Below are 21,564 nucleotides of genomic sequence, written 5' to 3'. Positions count from 1 at the left end.
AGGTGGAAGACAGGGAAAGAGATGGGAGAGTGTGTGATCCTGGGATAGTGGAGAGAAGGAGAGACAGAGGTGAGGGGGCGGGGAGGAGATGAGACAAAGGAATAGAAGAGAAGGTGGGGCCACCCATAAGAGAGGAGTGATAGGGGAGGCCAGTTTGGGAACTGCAGACAGAGCAGTGAGATCATGGGGGCAGAGGACAGAATGCTGAGGCTCCGCAGGGAGGGAAGCAGGATGGATCCACAGCTGCTCAAAAGGAAAGCAGGTGCATAGGGCCCATGGGGATGGAGACGGAGCTGACCGGCGCCACCCGCAGACGCCTCCCGCGGGAAGCCATCATCGGCATCTGGGAATGCAGAGCCCTGATGAACTGCAAAAGCATTTTAAATGAAAGTGTTCTAAGCATGAAAATATTGAAGCCGTTGTTGTCACACTTTGCGTGAGTTGCTATGGAGAAAGTCAGCCCCGGCTGCCACTCCAATCAGACGCCAGTGGGAGACAGGAAAGAAGCCCCAAATGGGCTGGTTTGGGGTTAGCATCAGGGAGGGGGCACTCCATCCAGAGTCAAGAAAGGGGGAGGCTCAGGCTGGGGCAGCATCCCACTGCCCCGCCCCCACCGTGCCTCCCCGAAAATCACCTGAACTGGATACAGTCTCCATTTCTGGAGGCACGGAGCTGATAGGGAAACTGAGGCCCAGAGCAAGTGTAAGACTTGCCCAGGATCACAGAACGAGTCAATGGCACGGCTGAGACCATGTCCCAAGTGTCCTGCTCTGGGTCCTGGGTCTTGCCAGCGCATGCTCTGCTTCTCTTTCAAGACCCCATTCAGCCAGTACTTCAAAGCTGGCCCCATCCCAGGAGTAAGTCAATCCCCCAAATACGGTGACTTCCCAGAGTGGAGCTGAGCCAGCCAAGTGAGACTTGGGGGCCCTCCTAGCCTGGAGACCCTCCTAGGCTTGTGCGTCTCACCCAACCCCGCACGGCCCAGGCCAGCATGACTGTGAGGGTCCTCTCTCCTGATGTCCAGGCAGACTCTGCCTTCCACTGGTCCCCACACCTGCCTTGCACATCCTCATCTCTGAGACCGGGCTCTCTGCCTGAAATGCCCACCCCATCTGGTGCCCTCTTCTCCGATCCTTGTAATGTTCCTTGTTTTCCCATCCTCACTTAGCGCCCCTTGCTACGTCTGGCAGGCAGGCCATGCACCCAGCACTGAAATGCAGAGCTGATGCCCTCCCCTCCCTCGTGTCTCCCCTGAACATCTGCAGTAATCTTTCTAACTCGTCCACATCTCCACTCCAGATCCCCCTCCCATCTGCGGGCTGATCTTGAGAGTCACCTACTGGGTCACATGCAGGCTCATCTCTCCTTTCCCCCCGCCGCATGGGCCTCCAGCTCCTGGAAAGCCCCGTCTTTCCTGCTTCAGCACCATCATACCTGCTGCGTCTTCTGCCTAAGGCTCTTTCCTCCCGCTCTTCTTCTAGCCAGCTCCTACCCTCAGTGCTGCAGAGAGGATATTAAGGACCTCCCCAGCCTAAATCAGGCACCCCCATCATCACTCTTTCTATTAACACTTGGTGCTTTTTACTCAGGGGTATTAGTTCCCATTTGTGACTGTATTTTCCTTTATGTAATTGTTTGATGTTGGCCTCTCCCACTAGACTAGCAGCTTGATGAGGGCAGTGGCCACGCCTATCTGTTTACTGCAGTATGGTAAGCGCCTGAAATATTGTAGGGACTCAGCAAATATCTCAAAGAGTGAATGACTGGACGCTGAGCCCCAGCCCTGAGGGGACTCACGGATTGGGTAATAAGGAAGCACGGAATTGCAGTGTCTGAGTGGGGAGAGATACTAACTCCCAACAGGGATCCCCTTCTCGGAGCTTCTAAAAAGGTCACCCAGACAATGATGGGACGATGACACTCACTCACCTCTAGCATCAAAGAATTCATCATCAGAGCTCTCCACTGAGTCGCTGAGGACATTTCGAAGGTGCCAGGGGGCACCACCGCCCGGAGGAGGGCCACCTGCCAAAGGAAACACACCTGTTAGCCAAGCTTGAGGCCGTGTCCTGACATGAAGGAGGTAAACCCAGACTGCCCCTGGACCAAGGTTTAGTCGGCATCCTGCACGTCCCTGCCCTCCTGACTTCAAGTGCACAGCATCTCGCAGAGCCCTCCCACCGCTATGCTTTCATTTAAGACCCAAATTCCTTTCTGAGACGGCTCAGTGGGGCAGGAACGAGGGTGCCCATTTTGAACACACCAAAACCGAGACCAGAGGTAGTTAAGAGATGTTGCCAAGGTGACACGGTGTATCAGGAAGCATCAGGTAAGTTTTGCTGTTTTAATAAATGATCTTAAAACACTAACGGGCTCCTTCGGTCTCCGGACTTGTGGACCCCTGCGGCCGTCACCCGGCTGGCGCCAGGTCGGCTCGGCGGAGGGAGGGCCTGGGCTGTGGGTAGGCGGGAGGGAGGTTGCCTTTCCCTGTCTCCCCCCCGGGCCGCCTGAGGCGGGAGGAAGCAGCGGCAAGAAAAAAATAGAAAGAAAAAAAAGAGCTTCCCTGGTGGCGCAGTGGTTGAGAGTCCGCCTGCCGATGCAGGGGACACGGGTTCATGACCCGGTCCGGGAAGATCCCACATGCCGCAGAGCGGCTGGGCCCGTGAGCCATGGCCGCTGAGCCTGCGCGTCCGGAGCCTGTGCTCCGCAACGGGAGAGGCCGCAACAGTGAGAGGCCCGCGTACCGCAAAAAAAAAAAAAAAAAACAAACAATAACGGTTCATTCCTCACTCACACACAGCTAGGAAGGCGCCTCTGGCCACGGCGGTCACTCAAAGACGCCACCTTACAACGCCAGCATCTCGAATCGAGACTTCCGGTTTTGCAGAAGCAGGGAAGGAGAGCACAGAAAGGCACGCCCAGTAGTAAATGAGTCTTCCCACTCGTGACACACTTCTGCTCATGTCATTGGCCAAAGCAAGTCAGGTGACCAAGCCCAGCTTTAAGAGGGTGGAGGCGAGGAGAAGCAGACACCCTGAAGGGCATTGGTGATGTCTGTTGCACACGTGTGCAGGCCAGGGAAGGACTGCAGCCTCCCCTGGGGAAAAAGCCCCACACTAAGAGAAGGGGGACCTGAACTTGAGTTCCACCCCGTCTCTGCCACTTGCAACCTCTGTGGCCATTTCCTCTCCATACCACAGCCTCAGTTTCCCCTTCTACAAAATATCGGCAACAATCAATCCCGAGCTGGAAGGATCAGAAATAATGCATGCTCAGCGCCTCTATCTCGGGGGGCGCTCAGTGATGGCGACTGCTATTATTATTAATATCTGCAGAGGCCAGGACATGGGGCTGAGAGGATCTCCAGAGCAGGCAGGAGCAAGTGCATATAGAGAATGTGGCCCCTTGCCCTGGACTCAGCCTCAACCCACCTCCTACCCCACGACCGGAGGGAGGAAGGCCAGAGGCAGAGCTGGGTCAGAAGCCTCCTCCCCTGACCCCGATTCTCAGAGCCCCCTTTACTTGGCACTTTGGGACTCTCATGGAACCAGCTGGTGCCCGGCACATCCAGGAACCCCTCCACCTGCTCCCTGGACACGTGAACTACTGGAGATGGCATATGAATCCCAATCTAATTGTAAACATTAAAACCATAAAAGTGGGGCTTCCCCAGTGGCGCAGTGGTTGCGGGTCCGCCTGCCGATGCAGGGGACACAGGTTCGTGCCCCAGTCCGGGAGGATCCCACATGCCGCGGAGCGGCTGGGCCCGTGAGCCATGGCCGCTGAGCCTGCGCGTCCGGAGCCTGTTGCTCCGCAACGGGAGAGCCCACAGCAGTGAGAGGCCCGCGTATCGCAAAAAAAAAAAAAAAAACAAACCATAAAAGTGTTAGAAGAAAATTGACCTGGTAATTTTCCTGAGGAAATAATCAGAGAAGTATACAAAGATGGCAATATATAGTTGATCATCTTAGTGTTCTGGTAATACCAATAAACTGGAAGAAATCCCGGTGTCCATCCACAGAGGATCAGACATACATTCATACACAGTCATCAGGGGAATTCTTTGCAACTGGTAGGAAAATCAAGTAGCTCCTTATGTACTGACATGGAAAGATGCCCACGGAGTATGGGTAGAAGAAAAAAAATGCACATTGGTCCCAGAATCGTAGGTATCTTTCGACCCCATTTTTGAAAAATATACCTGCACACTGAGGGTATGTACAGCACGTTAGTTAAGAAGTCAGGGTCTGAGGTTGGAAGAGGCCTAGATTCAGGCTCAGGCCCTTGCCTCTTAGAAGCTGTGTGATGTCAAGTGAGTCCCTTCACCTCTCTGTGCCTCATTTTCCTCTGCTATAAAGTGAGGAAAGCTCATACCTGCCCCATGAGCTTATTGTAAAGATGAAATAAAATACATCGAGGTGCTTAGCACAGGGCCTAGCATATAGCAAGTGTTCACAACAGTAATTATTATACAAATGTACTCACACATGCGTTAAAATGTCTGGAAGGACAGGCACCGAAACATCAATAGAGATTATCTCTACAGAGTAGAATTTGATAAGAAGCAGGGAAAACTCAATTTTTATCCTGCACATATAATTCCATATGACTATTAATTTTATAAATTCATCTTATCGGTTCTAAGACGTACATTTTTTTCACACTTCAACATCTTTAAAATTGGGGTGTGTCTTACATGATGGCATGTCCTCATTTAGCTGGCATTGTTTATTCTTTCCTGGGGTATAGAAAATAATGACGCATCTTACAATTGACTGCATCTTAATTCAATGGAAAACAGTAAAATCGCCATGCACACAAGGTACGTCTTCCTCCGTACGGCCCTGGCCATCCAGTACATGTGGGTTCTTGCATCAGCAATGCCCCTACCTCAGTTTCCCCATCTGTGCAATAAGGAATCTGACAGAGACTTTCCCCTGAAACTTTTCAACTCTGACTGATGTTTGAGGAGCCAGTCTGGCACATAGTAGATCTGCATGAACCAGTGAGAGGTGGGCATTCCCCCAGCCATGGCTAGAATGCCCATCACGATGCAGTCCTCAGAAAATCTGCTGCAGCCTCAGCTCCCCACACCGAGTTACCCTGCAGGTGCTGGCACTGTTCCCTGCCCTGAGCTCAGATCTCAGAACGTAAACTGTTCCTGAAGGGAGAGGCCAGCACAGGTCAGCCCAGGGACACAGCCCTCCTGCCTGTCCCTTCTGCCCCACCCACCACAAACTCCCAAACACACACCCAGCTTGAGCTCCATGGCTTGGAGCCAGGCCAAAAGCACTTTCTGAAACACAGAAAAGGCAGAGGCTACAGGGAACACTGACCTGGGAGTCGCTTCTAGGTGTAAAGCTGGGTCTGCCATACACTCTCTGTGGGGACCCTCTAAGCTTTTGATTCTCACCCAATAGTGTGGATGGCATGACAGGCTGATCAGCAATTTCCTGCCCGTGACCCCTGGATTTATTGCGAGGGAGTTTGAGAATCGAGATTCACCATAACTGAGTATTTCTAACGTGGATATGGGACCGTTTCCCAAATGTATGTGGGGGAAGTTCTAGCTAGTGCAACAAGACAAGAAAAAGAAATAAAAGGTATACATGTTGGAAGAGAAAAAACAAAACTGCTTTTATTCTCAGATGGCATGATTGTCTATCTAGAAAACAAAAACTCTGCAAAATCTACAAAAAAAGAACCTACTGGAACTAATAATTGAGTATAGCGAGATTGCAGGATACAAGATCAAAAGTCAGTTGCAATCCTGTCTGTCAGCAATGAACTGGAATTTGAAATCTGAAAAACAATACCATTTACAATAGTATAAAAATAAAATAAAGAAGTGCTTAGGTATGAATCAAATGTATGTGAAGATTTCTGTGATTCAAAAAATACAATCACTTAAACTACTTCTTGATTTTACACTAATTTTATATGTTTTCTCATATAAACCTATCCCTTTTTTTTTAAACCTATTCCTTTTATAGATGCTAAAGGTATAAAAACTATCAGGCATCCTATATTAATGTGCAAATATCCCTTGCTGTCCAAATCTATTCCATTACTAAGAAAGCAAGAATCTGGGTACTCAGGACAGTCATCTCAGCCTCATCTACTTGGCTCCTGAGTTTGGGATGGTTAGCAGCAAGGGTTTAAGTAGCGATGGGTTTGTCTGAAGCTGTATCTGAGTCGATTTGGGTCCTGAGTTTGAATAGTGAGGGTTCAGCAAGAAGGTCCTGGTAATGGTGGGTCCCATACCTGTACAGTATATACTCCACCTGAGAATGAAGAAGGGCAAGGATATTCCTGCCAACCTCTCCCTCCTAAATAGAGTGTGTGCTGGAGCCTGAGGAAAAGAGGAGAGCTCTGGAAGTTGTCCCTCCCTCACTCCCACCACCACATCCATCCTTGCAGGCCACCATCATCTGAGGTCAGCGCAACACCCATAACATGCGTGACGGGCTGGCCTTGGGGAGAACCCACCAGCAGGGAAGGCTGCAGGGAGGCCAGTTCAGCTCCATTTGAGGGAGATGTTCTCCCAGCTAGAGGTGGGCAGAGAGGGAAGGAGCTTCTGGGTGTCAAAGGGAGCTGTCCATCCTGCAGGGCGCTGTGTGAGATGCTAGGGACACGGAGGTGAATAAGAGGGACAGGGCGGGGCCCGGCCATGGGGCCCTCCCAGCGCGGACACTCCGCGGGGTGTGGGTGATGGTGGCAGTGGGCAGGGAAAGCAGACCTGGAACAAGGAAGCAGCAAAGATCGTTTCAGCAGGAGAAAGTGCTGGGAAGAAAGTAAAACGGTCCCTTCCTACCTCCACCACGTCCTCCTTCCTTGAGCGTCTCCTACGGTGTAATTACAGCCTGGAGAATAGACAGGCATGAACGCGTGGATCTGTACATCCACCGAGGAATGATGACAAGGGCGATCGGCCCCGTCATCAAAAGAACTCTGTCACCTGTTCGAGTTATAAACGCTGAACCAGCGCTGTTTCTCCTTCCACATGAACCCTTCACCTGATTGTTGACTCTCCTTTGTGGCAGAAATCTACAGTTGATTTTCTCTTCAAAGGCATCTTTTATCTGGTTTACTTTTATCTTCTTTGTTTGCAGAATGCATACCTGCACTGGTTTTTAAATACACACTGTAAGTTTGTTTAGACCTGCTACAGTTCCTCCCTTCTTGCAAACAACCTCCGGAAAGGGAGAGATCTCGGTTATCTACCCTGGTGTAAAAAAGAACCTATAAGAACTGATCATGTTAAGAAGCAGCCGTCACCTGGCTTCTGGGTGGAAGATGTTCCCTTCATCTCTTCCTTCAGGGTGCAGGCTTTTTAGTGAATGGCAAAGATCATACTTCAAAAAAGGAAAACAGTGATAGACAGAGTATCTTGGGAGGGGTGTGAGGGGAAGACTTTTCTGAAAAGGTGTCGGATCAGTGGAGACTTGAATGATGAGACACAGCCAGACATGCTAAGCGTGAGTGTGTACGTCTGTATGTGTATGCATGCTCCTGGCACACACGTGTGGGATGGACAGGCAGAGGAGAAGGATGAGAGCCTGTGATAAGAGCTGGAACAAGTGACGGAGGGGGAGACAGGTGTAAGGGGAGGTGAGAGAGGAAATGAAGCCAGACCAGGTAAGATTAGGGTTAAGCTTAGGGTTAGGATAAGGTAGGGGGTTGCCTGCTTGTTGCGGATGGGAGCTCAGAACAGGTGGATTTTAAGGTTCCACCCTCCACCCAGCGTCTATCACCTGCACACTTCAGGAAGAGGGAAACACAGATGCCCAAGAGGGTCAGGAAGTCTCCCAAGAGATAGGGGGCACAGGTCAGGTTGCTAAAGGCCACACGTGATCTTGAGAGTCAGAGGAGGTGGGTGCCACGATCCCAGAACAGCGAGGGCAAAGGCCCAGAAGCACAATCTCCTTGAGGTGGGTCCCTGCCCTCCACCTCTCTGCATTTTCTGTGTCCCGTACAGGGTCCCAGGTGAAAGAGGGCCAAGGGGTGTTTGGCAGACAAGCGAATGAACAAAAATGATCTGCTAGCTGCTTCACAGGTATTATCTAAAGTCATCCTAACCAAGCCTCGTGGAGTGGGTGTCATGAATCCCCATCTTACAGCTCAGGAAATAAAGTTCAGAGGTGTGAAGTCATTCGATTGAGGTCATAAAGCTAATAAGCGATGGAAGCAAGATTTGAAGCCAGGTCCACATGACTCCAGGGTCTGTGCTCAGGACCACCATGCTGGGTGCTCTCTAGCAGAGCTCAGGGCACGGGGCCCAGGTCTCCTCTTCTCTTCCCTTCCCAGGCTGCAGCGTCCCTTCCGCAACCCCAAGGCTCGGCCTACTTCTTCCAGCAGACTCCTTCTGTCCCACCTTCTCTACCACACTTATTCAAAACTCTAAATCAGGGGACTTCCCTGGGGGTCAAGTGGTTAAGACTCCGCGCTTCCAATGCAGGGGGTGTGGGCTCGATCCCTGGTCGGGGAACTAAGATCCCGCATGCCTCGAGGCATGGCCAAATTAAAAAAAAAACCTCTAAGTCAGGATAAAAGAGAAAGGGGACTATTCCAATCCTTCCCGGCAATCCAGAGAGAAACAAACGATCCTTCACACCCCACGATACGCTGATCCCCCAGCAAAGCTCGGGGTAGGGTGGGGAGCCTGCAGTGGGAGGGGCTGCTAGGAGCCAACCCCACCCTCCCTCCTCGTGCATCTACCCACCACCATCAGGTCCAGTGCGGTCTCCTCGACCTTGTCACAGGCCTGGGTCTCCCCAGCGTGGGTGCAGCCAGAGGTCACCCACTTCCCCACCTTGGCCCTGGCTCCCAGGGATGCAGGAATAGGCAGATGGACAGATGGACAGGAGTCAGCAGTGGGTACTCTGCCCAGTACCGGGGACCCCAGGGCAGCCCCGGCCTGAGGGTCAGCCCCACCAGAAGGGAGTCACCACCCTGCTCTCAGGAGCCCAGTCTGAGGGGAAAGACATTTCACAGTGAGGAAAGCCCTGGCACAGTAAAGTGAGGGAGGTGGGTATTGGCCGACTCTTCCTGGGCCAGACCTTGGGCCAGGTGGTGCCCAGGAGGAAGGAGTTGGGGACAGAGCTGAATGGGCTCAATCCTGGCTCCTGGGTGCCAGCCTTGGGGCCCAGCCCTGCACAGGGCACAGGACAAAGGAGGGGTGGGCAGCCTAGACTCTGGGCTAAATGCCACCCCTACCTCGTCTCAGAGGTGTGGACAGGACCTCCCAGAGGCAGACACCCTGCAGGCTGAAGGGCCCAGAGGCCTTCCTGGGGGAGGAGGCCCAAGCTGAGCCTTAAAGGAAGGGTGGGCAGGGTTGGCCAGGCTGGGGCAGGGTGGGAGGGAGTAGAGACATGGGTCAAAGCAATCGGGCCATTTCCAAGAGATGCTGGATCCAGAATCTTCTCCTCAAGAGTAAGAAGTCTGGCTCATCAGAGCAAGGGAGGGGACATAGGCGTCTGCTGTGACAGCCACGGCCCTGTGGGTGTTCAAGTAACACCTACCAATTTCCAGACCTCCAGGGAGTCACAAGCACCTCTGAGCTGGCCAAGGTGGGCTGCCTGGCTCTGAGCCTGCTGCCCGTGAGTGTGGCCGCAGCTTCGGTGCCCAGTCCTGCCTGAGGCCACATCTGAAACCACGGCCTGGCAGGCCTGCGGGATTCCAGCAATCTGTGCCTCGGAAGAGGACGGGGCCGAGGGGGAGAAAAGAGCTCGGCTGTGGGCTCATTCAGGCAGGTCCCTCGTCTCCAGTCTGTCTCTGTCTCCTCTCTCTCTCTCTCTCACATACACAGACACACACACACACACACACACACACACACACACACACACACACGGGGATGGCAGGTTCTACAAGCACAAGCATCTGGGTCTAACTACTGACAATCAATGCTGCGGAAACCATCAGGCTGCCAGACGTCCCGTGGGCAGTGGGAGCCCCGTTAGAATCACACTTCACAGCTCTGGCCTGGGGTCCCAGGGGTCCATCCACTTGCTGGATGCAGAGTGAGAGATACAGAGTCTGAGTGAGGCTCCTACTGGCAGGCTGGGGGTCTCTGAAGGCCCACCTCCTCTCTGCCCCTCCTCCCGCAGCCCTGGCTTCCTTCCTCCTCTTACTGTCAGCTCCGCCACTTCTCAACTGGTGATCTTAATAAATGTCACTACACCGCTCTGTGCTTCAGTCTCCTCCTCTGTAAAATGGGGGTAATAATAGTCTTCCCCAGGGTTGCTATGAAGATTACGTGAATGAATATTTGGAGAAGGTTTGGCATGGTGCCTGGCACTCAGTGCTATAAAAGGGTTTGTTAAATAACATAAATAAATCATGATATCCACGGGCCTTTCTCTGGTCCTTTCACAGGTGGGAGCTCCCAAGAGTGGGCCCCTTTGCTTCTCCAGCCCCTGGAATGGGAGCCCAGAGGGCAGAGCAGGAACTGAGGCTGGAAGCTCCGAAGCCCCGACAGTCTCGGGGCTGCCCCTGGTGCACGGCTGGCCCTTCTCTCCTCTCCACCGGCGCAGCTTCCTGGGGCTGTGTCTTATCTGCCCCCCAAACCTTGAGCGACCTAAGGCCAGGACCTGCTCTGTCTGCAAGCCCCTGCACCCATAAGTCTGGGTTCCAGCAACACGTCGCCACTGGGAAGGGCCCCCCCCGCCCCCCACCCCAGCCCATACCATGTTCTTTCCCTCCAAGACTTTGCTCCTGAACCTCCTGGTACCTGAAATACCCTCCATCCCCACCCTACCCCAGCTGAAAGCCTTCTTCGACCCCAGTGCTGGTCTGGGTACCTGCCTCTTCTGTACTTCCATGACATCCTTTACCTGTGCCCATCAGAGCACCAATCTGCAGACTAGGTCCAGGCCTGCCTGTTCCACTGGGCTGTGGGTTCCCCCAGGCAGAAACCTGGTAGGAATCCTCCCCAGGCCCATAGCCTCTTCCAGCCCAGGGCTGGGCACAGAGAAATCTCTTGTTACATTCAGCATGGCCCAGCGCCAGGTAGATCTCAGGAGGGCCCCCTCTCAGGGAAGTATCCCATAGGGAATGTCCTCAGGCCCCCTCTCTGGGTCAGGATGAGTCTGACCAGACCAATCAGGGCCAACCAGCCCATGCTCAGCCTTCAAGGGGCTACGGGGCCACCCAGGGAGAAACAAGAGGCCAGGAGAAGCTGCTTCCAGAAAAAGGCATTATTGAAGGAAACCAGTGCTGGTTGGGGGTTGGTTGCTATAGAAACATGTCCTAACTATCTCCCAAACTGCTGTAAGCGCCACTGATGAGCTCGTGTGCTGGGCTGTTTCAGGGCACATGCCAGGAGTCCCAGAAGGGCCTGTGTGCTGGGGTTCCCAGCACCTGGAGCCCAGATCCCGGAGGACCCTGAAGGAATCCAGCTTCCAGGGGACCCACGTAGCTCCATCAGTCCAGGGGTGGACACAAGAACCGAGGCTGAATTTTCCTGAGACTAGCCATGGCCCAACCTTGACCTCAACCACAGCCTAACCTCGAGCTGACCACAGATCAAGTCACAACCCCGATCACAGAACAACTGGGACCTGATCTCAAACCAGGCCACGAGGCCGAGCACAGGCCAAGCCACACACTAAGCCTTGACTCCATCACAGACCCAGACGCACGGTCGGCAGTGACTCAAAACAAAGGAATGCCTCTGGCCACCGACTGACGCCTGACCCTGGCCATAAACAGCACCGGGCAAAATCAAGGCACTGTATCCTATAACTTCAGGGCTATTTTCACAGCTAACACTAAATTCTGTACAGCATTTTACACCACTGCCCGGGATCTACATGGCTTTCATTTCCTATCATCCTCACGGCAGCCCAGGGAGGTCAGTTCAGAAGGGATCCGATCCCTCTTTGCGATGCCAAAAGGGAAGCTCAGACGGGACCTGCCTCCCGTCATGCTCCCTGCGCCTGGGGGTGGCCTGGGGGGTGGGATGACAACCCCAGTCTCCCAGCAGGACACAGTTGGGCCAACCAGTCGCTTTGGGAAAAAATGTGCTTTTTGAAGACCTGCTGGTATCTCATAAATATGCTACTTAAATACCCATTAATTACCTGATTTAGGAGAGAATTAGTGATTAATAGCTTTGGCTATCTATTGTACTTTCATTTGCTCTGCCAGTTCGGCTCCCAACAGTTCTGAGTTATTTGGAACAATTCTCTCAAGCCCCAGATGTCCCACCAGACTCTGTCCCACCAGACTCTCGCTCCATAAGGGAGAGGTTTTCTCCTGCCTCTAAAGGGAGCTCCCAGAGCACCTGCCAATTCACCACCGATGGCTCTGCCACCTGCAGGCTCCTCAGGAGGGTGGGGGAGCCCAAAAGACAGGACAGAGGGGCCCCTTCAGATCACCCCAGGACCCACTGAGGGGAGCAGGGAACAAGAGACCAGGAGGGACCCAGGCATCCAATCAGGGCATGGGGAGACCAGATTGGGGAGGGTCACAGAGTCAGCGGAGGATGCTGGGGGCTCCTTTAGAGGAGCTGGCCAGCTTTTTGGTAAGGTCACCAAAGGCTACTGTCGGCCTTAAGCAAGCGGCAGCAGGGGAGCTGTCCCCACCGGCCAGGGCCAAGGTGACTCCGACCGGCCATTTGTGCTACCTGCCACTCTGGAGTGACTACAGAGCAAGGATGGGGCCCAGGGTTGCCTCTGCCCCAGGCTCTGCATTTGGTACCAAATCACAGCACCGGGAATTGCCAGCCGGGACCCCGGAGGCAGGGCTGCGTGATGCTCTCACCGCTGCTCCAGATTACACTGTACAAGAAGGAGAGAAAAAGGCAGCAAAGGGATAAACACCACCCCACCCCACCCCCCACTGGGCAGTAATGGGAAGGCTGAAAATAGCTCCTTTTACCACAAGGGATGATTTCAGAATTGCTCAGCTGAGACCAGCCTCACGGGGGGGTGGGAAGTTGGAGGACTGGCGGCGGGGGGGCGGGTATGGCAGGCCAAAGGGAGCTCTGATCAGGAGGACAGCAAGCTGGACCATGGCCACAGCAGCCCCAAACCTCCCAAAGACAGACTCGTGGGACAGTTGCAGCCCCTCAAGCCCGCAGCCCGGATCCTGCACACCTAGATCCCCGAGGAGGTCAGGAGCGCGGGACATGACGTGCTCTGCAAACACGGAGCCGAGCAAACACAGCATCGGCGGCAGACAGCTCGGAAGAGGCCTCTCGGATCCTCCAGAACTCCACGCCCCTCCCAGACAGAACCCAATGCGCTTCTATTTTTGCTTTCAACCCTTGTTTGGCATCCCCAGCTAACAGACGGCTACTTCCCCTCCCTCCCGAACAACGGGTCATCTAGGAGGGGGAACACCTCCTCGCTGGCCTTCCCTGCCCCAGGTCTGCAAGTTAACAGGCTGACCCTCAAAACGGAAGATGAGGCTCCAGACAGGCACACACGCATCCCTCCACCAGGATACCTGGAGAGAACAGCTTGACGCCCCAGAACTCCGGTTTCTAGAGGCAGATGCATTAGCACCTGCCCCCCTGCCAGCCCTGACCGCCCCGGGACCACAGCGCCCGCCCCCGCAGGTCCTGTATTCACCCCACACTCAGGTCACAGCCCGAGTCCCTACGTGCCACCCCCAGCCTCAGCCGGGCCCCAGCTTGAGCCGTGACCCCATCCGCGAGCGAACCTCACGCATGCCACCCTGCGGAGAGTCTGGAGGAGGCGGGGTGGGGCACCACTGCAGGGACCCAGCGCTCACCCACAGCCGCTGACAGGCAGGGGCACCTCACACGCGCGCCCCCCGGTGGCCACACGGCTCTGCAGGCCTCCGCAGGCAGGCAGACTCGGGGCCCTGGAGGTGGCATTTACCTCCGGAGTGACTCACTAAGGCGCCCATTCGTTTGCGAAAGGGGCTGCAGTGTAGCATTTCCCTTCTCTTTAGAAAACAAGAATTGTAGAAGAGGGAGTATAAAGAGATTTGAGGGAGTGGGTGGGGAGCTCAGATCCCATTTGATTTCCAAACTCATCTGTTATGCATTCTCTCCTCTCCCCTCCCCCCCCAGCCCTTCCCCTGGGGGCCCTGGCCGCACCCTTCCACGTGGCTCCTGGCTGAAGATCTGGTGGTAGGCTGGGGCCCCGGGACCCCGAAGAGGCAGGTGCTCTCCATGTCCCGGTGCCCAGCTTCCCATTTGTCCTCCCATCCCCACCACCCTTGTGAGGGAGGAGAAGGGAGGAGGTGAGGGCCCAAAAGGCACAGTAAAGCCAGTGGGGAGCGAGGCCAAGAAGGAAAAGAGAGCAGTGTTTGAACTGGAGCAAACTCAGAGCTGTCCTGTCCCCCGAACTCTTTCCTTCCCATTCCCCTTTTACAAACGAGGAAACTGAGACCGGAGGGGCAGTTCAAGGGCAATCAGTGACCGAGCCTGGTCTGTTCTTTGTTATACAGTCCAACTCCTAGGAATGCTGAATCCAAGAGAAGAGACCTAAGTTCTAATTCCAGCTCTGCCTCTGACTTTATGTGTGACCCTAGAACCAGACACTTAACATTTCCAGGCCTCAGTTTTCTCATCCATAAAATGGGAACAACATCAGCCCTACTTCAAAGAGATGCTGCCGTGCCATTGGACAGTAAAGCATGTTGACTGCTACCAAAAAATGAGCCAGACTGTCCCCAGGATGATAATCCCTGACGCTCTCCCTCCCTCTCCCAAGCCTGGAATCCCAGAGAATTTCTGGGGGGCACCCAGAGCCTACTGAGTAGCTCCCAGTCCTCAAAGCCTCACTGGTCTTGGGAGTTCACACCCTCTGTCGTTGAAGACACCAGAGCTCAGAGAAAAACCCTTTCTTTGCCTTTCTGGCCTCAGTGTCCCACTTGCATAATTAACAGGTAGGACCAGAAGATCTCCAAGCCTCTTCTAGACATGAATTACCACTGTATACTAAGATGTATACGAGAAAACATCCCACTTTCTGGCCAGTCCGACACAGACATGGCCCCAGCAAGGGGGGCCTAGCCATGTCCTCATATCCTGTGTTCCACCACTCGAACACCAGCTAGGACTGGGGCTTCACGCGCTGGGGGTAGGACTCTGTTTTAACTGTGCTGTCTTTGACTCACCACACCATACCACAGCCAGGGCTAAGAGGCAGCAAAGGGTCTCGATCTGGGGCCTGCTGGGGCCTGCCAGGTCGGCTGCTGTGACACGTAACTCAGCAGAGGAACCAGAGATCGGCCCAAGCTCCAGCACTTCCCCGACTGCATGGAAGGCCCCGAAGGCTTCCTGGGGGCAGAGTTTTAGAAAGGCCTTGAGTTGGGACACGGTCATCTGATTTGGCCCTAGCCTTCTCCCTCGGAACCTGAAAAGGTGCATTTGCAATCTCCCCGCAGAAACGTGATGCTCTTCCCCAGAAACACTGCGAAGCCATCCAGCACCCTCGGCCTGGGAGTTTCTGAGTCGTGCCTCAAATCTCCTGGCACCCCCGCAAAGTCCTGAGAATCCCAGAGTTGGTCCCTTTCCCAAGCTTCCAAATGCTCTGTCCTCTGAGAGCTCTGGCCACTCCCCACGCCACCACCTGGGAGCCGTGAAGCAGGGGGCCCAGAAGAAGGTCTAGCTTTGGGATGTGAGGGGGCGGCTGACTCAGCAGAACAAGGTCCCAGCCAAAACTCTGGAAACACAGGTTCTGGGGCCAACTCTGCCACCACCTTTTTCTGTGGCCTTGGGCAAATACCCCACACCGCAGGCCTCAATGTCCCCTCGTGGTGAGGGCTTTGAACATGAGTTTCTGGAAGCGTCCTCTCAGCTCTGCCACTATAGGATCAGTATTTTACTCACTCGAATTACTGGGTTTGATACAGTCCAGCCCGCTGGCTCCGCCCCTCAGAGCAGAGGTCAACACCTGGCAGCAAATAAACTGGTTCCTCCAGCCTGGAAGGCCCAGCCCTGTGGCCCCAGCCCCGCCTCTCCAGATGGTCCTGGCCCAGCCTGAGAGGTTCCAAGACCCTCTTGGCTGTTGTCTCTGTTCCTGCCCGGCACGGCCTTCCACTTGCCCTGCCCCCGGGTGGGCAGACACCCCTGCCAACCTGCTGGGGTGTGGAGGGAGGCGTAGAGGGGCCCAGGGAGGAAGGGAGGGGCCGTGCGGCTGGCAAGAACCAGCACAAACTCTTCCCAACTAAGACAGCCCAGCCAGGCTGGCCTCGCTTTGCCCCCACAGGAGCAGCCAGAGGGATCTGTCAAAACACCCAAGCTGGGCTTCCCTGGTGGCGCAGTGGTTGAGAGTCCGCCTGCCGATGCAGGGGACACGGGTTCGTGCCCCGGTCCGGGAGGATCCCACATGCCGTGGAGCAGCTGGGCCCATGAGCCATGGCCGCTGAGCCTGCGTGTCCGGAGCCTGTGCTCCGCAACGGGAGAGGCCACAACAGTGAGAGGCCCGCGTACCGCAAAAAAAACCCCAAAACACCCAAGCCTTACACAACCCTCCCATCCCCCATGCTCTCCGGAGCTCCTCTCGGCCTTCTGCAGCCCCCTAGGGATGCTTCACCCCAGCCAGACAGATTTCGCCACCCTTGGGCACCTCCTCCCCCCCCACCCCCATTCCCACCCGCCATACCTACACCTTTCCCGTCCCACCCTCCTAGCCTCACCTGCCCATGGAAGCCTGCCCCTTGCCACCTGCCTGTCCAAATTCTGCCAGCCTTTAAGGCCCAACTTCTAGAGATATTCAGCCTTCGCTGTTTCAAGCCCCCACTGGCCTCCTCTCTGTCTGCACTGCACTTGAGGCCTGCCGCCATGGGTAGCTCTGTGCATTTCCCGGCCCCACCCCACTGCCAGCCCTCACCTCCCTACTGCAGACTTTCATCCCCAAGGTAGGCCTCTCTCCTCCTTTGTCCACTAGACGGAGCGCTCCCTCAGGGCAAGACCAATGGCTCTCCTCCTCTTGCCTTTTCTCTCAAGACTGGATACGGGGCACCATAACGATCCTGTTCTGTGTGCTGAAATCTCCCCAGAGATTTGGTAGTCGCCCGTTGGGGATCCACCCTCTGCCATTTATCCAATCCTTTCTAGGACTTGATTACATTTTCTCTTGTACCTGGGCTCTCCTGGCAGCATGGAAGTCCCTTTCACTGCCTTCCTTCAGCTCCTGTGTGACACGGTTGACATGATGGCTGGCTGCTCAGGCTGTGCACTGCACAGGTCTGGGACGCCTCCGCTAGACTACAAAGTGATGACCTTGGAGTCATGCCCTATGGTGGCCCTGAGGCCCAAACCCCTATCTCCAGTCAGTGGCTTCTCTGACCAGTTTTAGACGGAACACCTCACAGGTCAGAGAGCACACTCCCTCATTCACAGTCTAGCTTCTCACAGCCTTCAGCCTCCTTTGGTTCTAACAGCACCCTCTTCTCCGCCAGAGTGAAGGCCTGATCATTTCTGACTGACCATCAGCCTGTCCATCCACGGTAGATGGTCCTGAATAGCCACTCCTGTCTGAGTTACAGCCCTTCCTTGGGCCTCAGTTTCTCTAGCTGTAAAGAGAGGGACTGGGGCTCCTACCTCCAAGGATTCCCTTTGTTCTAAAGCTCACCAGTCCACCCTACACAGATTTTGACATCCGTGCACACATCACCACAAATTGTCTTCAAGTCAGCGAGCTTAGAAGCCTTAGGAAGAGAAGGGACCTTTACAAAATGCAAAGGAGCCTGGAAGAGCTAAGAAGAGGACGAGCAATCCCATCTTGCTGGGGTCAATCCTAAAGGCTCCTTGCGGGGGCGGCTGAGGGTGGGAGAAAAGAGCCTGGGCGGTCTGATCCACAGAGGAGGGGAGTCTGTGCTGCCCTGAGGGAAAGGGCCAAGCATGAAACTGCAGCAGGAAAGACAAAATGTTAGAACACCAGGCACTGATGCTCAAAGCAGAGCAGTTTTTCACCCGTCACTGGAACAAATTCCCACGGACTCTCAGTCTAGAGACCAATGCACCCACAGACCAAGGTGGAGGGGCCGGAACCGCATCTTTGTTCTGTGAGGGGGGCAACCTACGAGGGTAGCAATGGAGAAAATCCAGTACTCGAAGTCCTTACAGCCTGGGTCTACATCTAAGCTCTGCCCAGACCCTCTGGGCCACCTGGAGGGAGCTATTTCTCCGAGTACCTGTTTCCAGATGTTTTAAAAAGGGAAGAGTAACACTTCCTGCCTCCCGGCGTGGCTGTGCACATTGCCTGATACCTAGGACAAGCAGCAATTGTTAACTGCTGCTGTGATGACAGTGCTCTCGGGCAGGTGATCTGTGCAAGGGGTGTGCATGTACTTGCACACACACACACAGGCAGCAGAGGCGCGGGGGCTGTGGGCGGGACACACACCCTGCCATGTGCCCTATGGGAGGAGGGGGGTGGGTAAGGACCCAGGGAGACAGCCTTTTCCAGCTGCCTGGGGGGAAAGGGGAGGGAAGTGAGAAAGGGGGTGTTTACATGTGTTCTGTACTTGCTGTCTCACACAACCAGCCCCACCCCAAGAAGACTCCTCAGGGACAGAACGGGAGTGTATTCTCAGGCGTCCATATCACACCCCCAGCATATGGACAGGGGCATCCAGACCCGGTCCTTGGTCAGGGCAGCATTTGTGGGGTGGCAGTGGCTTGACACAGCCCAGCGGTATCCAGCCCAAGTGTGTTCAGGGGTGAACTCACACTCATGCCATCACTGTCCTCGCTGGTGGGTAGAGGGTGGGGTTCGTGCCAGCCCAATGTCGAGTCCAAGGGGATGATGGCATGGCACCTGCCAACGTCACAGGCTGGGTGTGAGTTCACGGTAGATTTACACATGCCAGCCTCCCAAGCCAGCCCTGCTGTGTCCAGGCTTGCCGCCACCGTCGTTCCACCGCCCTCCCAAGGCACCATGGGCCCGGAGAGCGCAAACAGGATCAGAGTCTCCACCACCTCCTGGTCCCAGAGCCCAGCTCCGGGCCTGGCACAAAGCAGATGTTGGCAAATGATCGTCTGGCTGAATGAATGAACGAATGACTAACGCCCACTCCCTCACACCACGGGCCACACGGCCTGTGTCTGGGGGAGGGCAGAGCCCTGGGGACCCCAGAAGAGGCCCCGCTTCAGACCTCCACACCTGAGGCTCTGCCTCCCAGGGTCCGGAAGGGGGGAGGGGGGGAACGGCTCACTGGCCGGTGCGGAGCGGGGCACCCCTCCTTCCTCAGAAGAAATCTGGGTCTCCTGACTGAGCTGGGGGCGGGGGGGTTGTCGCGTCCTGGATAGAGCGAGTGGCCGGACAAGGGGGCGCGTCCTGGTTGGCGCTGGGGGGCGTGGGATGGAGCGGCGGCCGCGGGACCTCGCCTTCGGTCCCCGCGCCCGGCTCTGCCCAGGGCCTCGGGAGGGCGGCGAGAGCTCCCCACCGCCGGGCTGGGCAGAGGCGCCGCAGACCTGGCCCTTTCCGGCGGGGCGGTGGCAAGGGGACGCGGTGTCCCACGAGGTGACCGGGGGCGCAGGAAGGGCGCGGGGCGCGCGGAGCCCCCTCTCCACTCTCCCGGGGTCCGGCCGCGCCGCCGCCCCCTCAGCCCGCCCGGAACCTCCGCCCACCTGCGCCGGGGGCTCACCTGGGCCGGCGCCCCCCGCTCGAGACGCGCGGGTCCCTCCCCCCGCCGGCGGCCCAGCCCTCCCGGCGCCCGCCCTCACCTGCACGGCCCGCCTTGGCCATGGCCCGGCCGGCGGGCTCCGGCGGCGCTGCCCGCTCTCCTCGCGGCTCCCAGCCCGGCCACGGCCGCCCAGCCGCCTCCGGCCGCGAGCGGACTCCGAGCGCCGCGCGCCGCGCCCCCGCCCCGCTCGCCGCGGCCGCCGCCACCGCAGCCGCCGCCGCCTCGCCGCTCCCTCCCGCTCCCTTAAAGGCGCCGAGCGGCGGCCGCGCCGGCCCCCCCGCGCCGCCGGGGAGGGACTGACGGAGGAAGGCGCCCAACGCCGCCCCCGCGGGCCCGCACCCCTGCCCGGGGCCGCGGCCGCCGCTCCAAAACGCTCGGCTCCGAGCCCCGGACGGGCGCAGAGACGCTGAGGCGCTGCGGTCCAGGCGGAGGTGCGCACGCGGACCGCGAGTCGGGGGCGAGAGCCCCTGAGACTGGGCGCTAGAGACACCCCTGGGGCCGAAACACCGACGGGGAGAGGGGGAGAGAAATTCGGAGGAGATTCGAGACCCTGGCCCCTGGAGAGTGACAGAGAGCAGAGAGGAGAGAGAGAAAGGAAGAACGGGCACCGGGAGGCTCCCGCGAAGCCAAGAGGGAGGTGTCTCCAGGGATCCGAGGCAAGAGATGGACCCCTCCATCAGCCCCAACTCCAGGCTATCATTTCTAGGATCCACAACCTGGACCTGAACTAGCCTCGGAGGGGAAGGGATTTCTGTGCCCTTAGTTCTAAAGGAACTTGTAAAATACACGTAAAGCCCACCTGGGATTCCAGGCTGGAGCAGGCTGGGGAGGCCAGGAGCCTAGCTGTGAGCTGTAGCCCCCTTTGCTTCCCACACCTGGGATGCAGACATCCTGGTGCACAGTCCCAGCGGAGGCTGGGGAGGCTGGGGTTGTGGCTTCTGCCTGAGGGCAGCCGGGGATTCACAGCCCAGCCCCAGCAGGGGGCGGGAGAAGGCCAGCCGTTTCGGTGGTGCCTGGGTGGTAGCCAGATGGGAGGCCCCAGGGGAGAGCAGTCCTCTCCCTCGCTCAAGGCTGGGCCAGATCGGTGGGTCCAGCGGATGTCTGCCCAGCCTTTGGCAGCTCCCAACATCCCCAAAGCCGGCTGCCTGGCTCAGCTGCTGGAAAGGGCTAGGGGGTATCTGTTCTCAGATGACCTTTCAATTCCCACCAAACCATCCCTTGAGAAGATGCCCTCTGCTTCCTTCTGAGGGACTGGGAAGCTAAAGCCCAGTTACCGTCTGTAGCCAGGCACCTCACACACCCTGTCTAATTCCACCCTTAGGGTAGCCACTGTCCCGACTCCAGGGTCCCATTAGCCGCTCTATGGAAACGGGGCACATCTGGTGCTGAAAGGGTCCTCAGTGGGCATTTAGCCCAGCACCCCACCCCCCGGGGCTTTGTCTCCATCCACCGGATCCCCATCAAGTGGCCCTTCAGCTCCTGGTGTATTCCATCCAAGGACAGGGAGCTCAGTACCTCAAGCAAGAGTTCCTCCATCTTTGGATGCTGCTGACCGTGAGAAGGTTTCCCCTCATCTGAACTGAAATCTGCACCGCAGATGACCCACCTGTGGGTCCTTCTGTGGCCTCACTCAGCAGAACCAAGGGCCCTCTGTCTAAACTCCCTAGTGTGGCTTCACCAAGAGGGACCAACCATCCGGGTTTGCCAGAGACTCCTGGCTTTAGCACTGAAAGTCCCACATCCCAGGGAACCCCTCAGTCCCCAGAGTTCTGGGTCCCAGACCAGACAGCAGGGCTGACCAACAGACAAAATTTCAGAAGCTCCGAGGTTGAAGCCGGAGCTCTTGGCCGGTGTGTGCCATCTGTCACCAGCCGGGAGTGTGTGAGGGAATCCCTGCAGCCTTTCCCCATTACTCGGGCATGGTGGAGGCAGGGACAGCAATGAGTGGAC

The 21,564-nt window shown here is 56.4% G+C and overlaps 1 protein-coding gene across 1 annotated transcript in view; it reads right to left on the bottom strand.

The window, feature by feature from the left end:
• PITPNM3 (PITPNM family member 3) overlaps positions 1-19,847 on the bottom strand; it is a 91,476-nt gene extending 71,629 nt beyond the window's left edge. Inside the window, exons 1-2 of the mRNA XM_004267011.3 lie at positions 19,655-19,847; positions 1,930-2,025 (exon numbers count right to left, since the gene is read on the bottom strand). Coding sequence (XP_004267059.1) covers positions 1,930-2,025; positions 19,655-19,676 — 118 coding nt within the window. The 5' untranslated portion in view covers positions 19,677-19,847. The remainder of the gene's footprint in view (positions 1-1,929; positions 2,026-19,654) is intronic.
• Between the last annotated feature and the right edge of the window lie 1,717 nt (positions 19,848-21,564).

Source organism: Orcinus orca, chromosome 19, assembly GCF_937001465.1.
Source record: "Orcinus orca chromosome 19, mOrcOrc1.1, whole genome shotgun sequence".
NCBI classification, from domain to species: Eukaryota; Metazoa; Chordata; class Mammalia; order Artiodactyla; family Delphinidae; genus Orcinus; species Orcinus orca.
This window is presented reverse-complemented; position numbering and strand designations above follow the sequence as displayed.